The following is a 6,000-nucleotide window of genomic DNA, read 5'->3' as shown; positions in this document are numbered from 1 at the left end:
AGTGGGTCTGGGACTGAGTGGTGAAGAACAGTGATGAACATTTCTCTTCAGCCATGGAAACAACTATTCACCCCCATGGAGTGTCCTGTCCAAGTCACTCCTGTCCCGTTCATCCCATGGACTTCAATCGCCAATTTTTTCTAATGTTGGGACTGCTACTCAGAGGTGATAAGAGGACAGACGTATAAACTGAGAGGAACATTGGACATCACCTGAAGGCTACTTTGACCTGAAACATTGCTTCTCTCTCCTGATCTGCTGAGAGTTCCAACATTTTCTGCTTTCATTTCTGAGATGCAGCATCCAGTAATTTGTTCTGGAATGCATCTTGTATATCTTAAACCAGGATTGGGGCTGTCACGTTTGCATCAGTCTACTTTGGATTCTTCAGAGGTTGGGGCCCTGAGGTTGAGAGGAGGGTGCAACAAAGGGTTAATTACAGGGAACAGTAGATTTTTATACACCCAACTCGTAGAGAGAATCACTGTTCTCATTAGTATTCAGTCAGGCTTATTCCCTTCCCCACACCACACAGAACAGCAGCCCATCCAGTCCCGGTCTTACCCTTAAGTTCCAGTGCTGAGATCAACATTCCCACCTAGATTTAACCAGACTCCTCGATCTGTATGAGGAATAATTTGAATTGAGTTGATATTAAGCCTGAAAGTACCAAGACTGCACTGGGCATTCTTGATACGTGCAGTTCAGAATTAGTATCCCAAACAACGTGTGATGTCCTGCCTTGTCCTGAACTGGCTGCATTCCCTTCCTTTTGCCCAGCCATTGAGACACGGAAGTTTTGTTGTACTGCAGGGGACCACTCGGTCTGCTGTGGTTGGCCAATCCCAACTGGCCAATCTCAAGTGATTCCCACTGTTGTGCTGTATACACCAAAGTCCTAGTCACTCATACATATTAAGCAAAGCAGGAGGTCCCATCGTTCTGCTTTGAACCATCCTCTACTTCAAATGTCAGAGGGTCATAGAGTGGTACAGCACAGAAACAGGCCCTTCAGCCCACCACATCCTCACCACCTCTTTGCCCATCCACACAAAACTCACTGGCCTGCACTAGGTCTATATCCTCCTGTGCTTTGCCTATATAGGTGTCTGTCTTCATGTCTTTTAAATGCAGTGATTGTACCTGATTCCCCCACCTCCTCTGGCAGTGAGTTCCAGATATAGAACATAGAACATAGATATCAACCACTCTCTGTGTAAAAAAGGCCTTTCCCCTCAGATCCTCTTTTAAACTCCTTCCTCTCACCTTAAACCGATGGCCTCTTGTATTTGAACGCACTAATGTGGGAAAAGGATCCTATCGATGCCTCTTGTAATTTTATTTACCACTATCAGGTCACCCCTCAGCTCCCTTTGCCAGCCTGTCCAATATCTCCCCACCACTCAAGTCCTCCAGTACAGACAACATCCTGGGGAATCTCCTCTGCACTCTCTCCAGCGTAACCACAACCTCCGTACAGTATGGCGACCAGAACTGCACACGGTACTCCAAAATGGGGTCTAACCAGTATTTTTGTAGCATTGCAACATAATGTCCCAATTTTAATATTCTAAATGTTTACCCATCTTTTCCCGAAAAGGTCTTTGCTGTGTCAGCCGCCTACAACGGAATGGTTCCACACACCATCTGTGCTCAGAAACCCCTCCTGTCCCGCAGCTCAGTAGTGGGAGAAGCACCTTATCCTGCACGCCAGGTGCCCCGTCCCAACCACTCTTCCTTCTTCCCTTTGGCCCGCACCCCGTGGCATGGTCCCAACTCTTCCTCTAGTTCCTGTTCAGTGTCTGATTTCCCTCAGGGCCACAGAATGTTCAAGGTACAATTGTAAATTGATCATTGCCTTGTCTTGGAATGCATTGCCGTTACAGACGGGGGAAGAAAATAGGTGAGTTTGTGCTAAGAACATCAGTGCAAAAGTCCAAGTGATGTTTGTGGGACCTCTTTCCATTCCATCCTTTGGAGGATTCACTGTGAGTGACATGCATATTGTATGCAGATAGTGCCTTATGCTTTTGGCAAATGGCTTGGTCAGGGTTGCGAAACACATTTTGGAATGAGGTTATCATTTAGTCAGATGTACTCTGGAAATGGACCAAATCTTCAAGGTCCCGACATGAATTAGGACATTTAGATCACATTGCTGAATGTTTTTAAAGGTTCACTGTATGTTCCAAGCTGTTAATTCAAGGCAATTCCATTGTGGCCAGCAGACACTATGAAGGACTTGTCCCTTTGAAAGCCAGGCCAACCCAAGAACGGAGACCTCTCTATCACTTGCGAGTGTGAGTAAGGACCACACGTACAGATGGGTAAGGCATCATCTGAAAATGATAGTGAACTTAACCTGAAGATATCTCACAATTGTTTTCAATATTTGTTAAACTATATATAACTCAATTATTTTATTCTCCGCTACAATCATCAAAGGTACATCCCCAAGCAGAACATGGCCAAGAATGTAAATTTTGCCAATAGCACATACACCATCCAAACATTGCAAACCCTGAATGATTGTGGCCCATCTAGTTCTCAAATCAGTGGTGTCACTCCTTATTGGTTGGCCCATGAGTGATGTCATGAATTGGATCACAATCCTTCACCCATTTTCCTGCTGCATTCATGACATTATCACTAGGAACAGTCCATTCGAACACTAGGAGGTAGGGGTGAAACCATTCCAATGGAATGGAAGGTGGAGATTCAGAATATTGACCTTTCACGCCTTGGGTTTCAAAGAACGTTGGCTCTCTAAACATGTGGTGTCAGATTGGGGGCTTACTAAAAAGAATACCACGGAGGTCCACTCATCAGCCAATTGCAGAAGAAAATGGATAAACTGATCAAACAATTCATGAACAAGTTTTAGGGATAACTTGGTCATTGTTACTGAGTGGAATTTGTAAACATGATGAAATATTATTTTAGGATTCTGAATCTGTCTCAGGACTAATTCATATATGGACTGAGGAGATACACTTTACTGCTTTTCTGCCGAAAGACAGTAAAGAATGCTGAAACACATACCCAAATAGAGAGACCAGATTCCCTTCCAAGAAATCGAGGCTGGCAACTCAGGAGAGACACCATCTGGAGGTTGATGCCTGGTTGGGATTAGGCTTTTCCTCCAAGATGATGCCCCCCACCCCCTGAGTTCAATTGTATGTAGGCTTATGATTGGTTTGGAACTGGTTGGGATCTAGCCATTGCCCCAAGATGCCACCTGTAACTCCTTCCCCAACACCACCATCCAGAGGTCTGTGCCATATTGGTGTATGAACCGGTTGCACCTATTGGAAGGTAGCTTCCACCCCCAAACCACCCACACCTCACCCCGTCCTTCCTCCCCTCCCTCCCACCTCACACCACCCAAGGAATGCTTCACGATCCCTGCACCGGGGTTATCGAGAATATCACACACAGTGTGGAAATGTTTCATTGTTTTCTTTGTTATTTTTTTATCTATATGTATAAAAGAAAATCTATCGGAAACCAAAGGTACAAGTTAATTTAGTCTTCATTGTTTGTTGTAGTTGCTCAAAAATGGTTGTAATGTCCTTCCTTTTCAGTGTTTCATTATATATAAAAGTCTCAGGGTCGTTTAATTAAGATGCTCCAGAATTGGTCCTCGTTCAAATTCACAAAAAGTACAATAAAAATAGACAACAGTGTCACACACACAGCAGTCTGAATTCCAGTTTGTGCCTCAAATGCCAAGGCTGGACATCTTATTAAACTATTCCTCTTCTGTACATTTCTTTACACTTTAATGGGCGTGGACATCCATAGCCTGTCCACCCACGATGGGTTCTCCAGGATTCAGGAGGGAAGGGCTTTGCGATGACATCACTGGGTGAGATGGGGGTCTGCTGTGCATCATCATGGCAGGGTGGTGGGGGTGGCCGGGGACGTAGGAGTGTAGCGAGGGTCCATGTCGCAGCTGGGCTGGGTGTGGTGTCATCGGGGGAGGGGTGTATCCTGGTTGTGGGAGGCCCATCCCCACTGCGCCTCCTTGAGATACGAAGTCCCCTGGTATTCCTGGCAAACCTGGAAGAACAAGGCCAAAATATAATACCTTTCATATCGTTAACGTCCACCGACATTCTCCCTGCCTCCCTTCCAGCTGGAAGGCTTGCAGCCCTCCGGAGCATCTGGCCTGTGTCTGAATGAACGTGCTGCATGTTTCTTGTCCAAATGAGCTCAGCGATCAATGCAAAACTAATCCTCAGCCAGCCAACATTAATTGTACACGTTTCTTTTTGCGTCTTGAAGGTTCGAGGAGAGAAGTTCATCCTCGTGATACTTTTAAAATGGAGGATGGTTTCAGGTGGCTCTCCCTCACTCCTGACCTCTTGTTCAGGAGAAGGGGGCTCTGTATTGGAAGCCGGTACCTTTCTGGCATCTGAAACACATATTGGGCCCTTCATATCTGCAAATTGGCATCCTACTGTTGGCCACATCTGAGTTCCCTTGGGACCACAAGACAACAGCAGCCTGGCTACAGTCAGGGCCCCACCCACCCCTTCCTACTCTGCTTTGCCTCCTCTGGATCTCTGGGACCTGGTGAAAGGTATTCCTGGCGTGGGAATTCCTGCATAGTGATGGCCAACAACTTGCCTGTTTAGTTCAGCTGCCAAGTAATGGTTTGTTCAGCCAGAACTGGAGAGGGAGGAGGTGTTGGAAGTTTGCCACCCAAGTCCAATTTCTCAGCCACAACCTTCCTCCTACTTGTCTCTCTGCCCTTTGTCTTGCCTGTTGTTTGCCCTCTGTGTCGCCCCTCACCTGACGTTCCTAATTCTCTCCCACCGTCTCCGAAAACCTTTCCCGCCCCCTGCTGGATTCCCTCCTCAGTTCCTCCTCTGACTCTACTCCCCCTACGTGACCACCTCTTCCACGGCTTCTTCTCCTCGCCTGTGCCCATCGTTTCCTTCTGGTGACCTTCCGTACTCACTCCTGGGATGTGGGTGAGGTGGGCAGATCCCTGCCATTCCTGGATGCTGCTTTGGCCTTTGGGACCACCACAGACCTGTTCATGAAAGGACTTGCTGAGCACCAGGAGGTCCAGGGGATTGACCCAGTCAGGATGAAGATATGGCGATTCATTTCCGAGACTGGGGTGTTTGCCTCTCAGGGCTGCTGGTTGCCTTCTCCCTTCAGTGAGACCCTTTGTCAGGGTTGGTGCACCCTTCCTCTCTTCTCTCACTCCGTCACGGTTCCCAGCAACCCCGGAGGAGGAGGAATGGGGTTGGTATGATCACGGGAACAAACCTCACTCTCCCCACAGCCCCGTTTCCATCTGCAGCTAATCCTCCCTCTCACTCACCACTCATCCCTGGATTGATCCCAAAACGAACCTTCTGCTCCTCTCCTGAACTTTCTGCTCCTCTCCTGAACCTTCCTTCATTTTAAGCATTTATTCACAGCTTCATTTAGAAGCGATCACTTTAGGGTGAAGAATAATAAAGTTCACAGCCTCCCAAAGTCAATGTTAGGTTTATAGTCACCAACCCCATTCGCTCTCAGGCCAACCAGGTTATCAGTTGGTGTGTGGGTGAGAAAGGTCTGGTGGACACTGGAGAAGGAATGTCCCCTGGGCGGTTCTAAGCAGCAGCTGTCTCAGTGTTCGCCCTGGAGGTCCCTGCCTCATTGTTCACGTTAGAATATGAAGACCTGTCCAGATATCCCATGGACAGTTCCCACCCCCTCAATCTCCTTGATAATTGGGCTTTCGGACCTGGGCACAGTGGTTATCTCGGTAATTGCAGCTTGTTCACCATCTACAGGTTTATCTGACACTAAAATTGCCTCTATTCTGTCAGAATTCCTTTATTTCAGAATTCAAAAGCAGGAGTTAGTTTCCGCCCAGGCCCGGAGTACAATGCCGGAATTGGGTTCAGGTGCTGTGACCCATGTCGGATCCAAGATGTTAATGAGTGTATTTGCATACCTGCCCTGTCAATTCAATCGGACACAGTACGATTGACT

The 6,000-nt window shown here is 47.2% G+C and overlaps 1 protein-coding gene across 8 annotated transcripts in view; it reads right to left on the bottom strand.

The window, feature by feature from the left end:
- Positions 1-3,379: 3,379 nt before the first annotated feature.
- The window catches only part of LOC127586347 (homeobox protein Meis1-like), a 278,364-nt gene continuing 275,743 nt past the window's right edge, over positions 3,380-6,000 (bottom strand). For 4 of the 8 annotated variants that reach the window (XM_052044216.1, XM_052044218.1, XM_052044219.1 and 1 more), the window contains one exon: positions 3,381-4,062. In XM_052044216.1, the coding sequence (XP_051900176.1) occupies positions 3,782-4,062 (281 nt within the window). In that variant the 3' untranslated portion in view covers positions 3,381-3,781. Of the gene's footprint in view, positions 4,063-6,000 lie in introns of all 8 variants that reach the window. The other 4 variants (XM_052044222.1, XM_052044223.1, XM_052044224.1 and 1 more) reach the window with 2 other exon arrangements.

The sequence above is a fragment of the Pristis pectinata genome, chromosome 35 (assembly GCF_009764475.1).
Source record: "Pristis pectinata isolate sPriPec2 chromosome 35, sPriPec2.1.pri, whole genome shotgun sequence".
In the NCBI taxonomy this organism is placed as follows: Eukaryota; Metazoa; Chordata; class Chondrichthyes; order Rhinopristiformes; family Pristidae; genus Pristis; species Pristis pectinata.
Note: the sequence above shows the minus strand (reverse complement) of the source record. Positions and strands in the feature narration are given on the sequence as shown.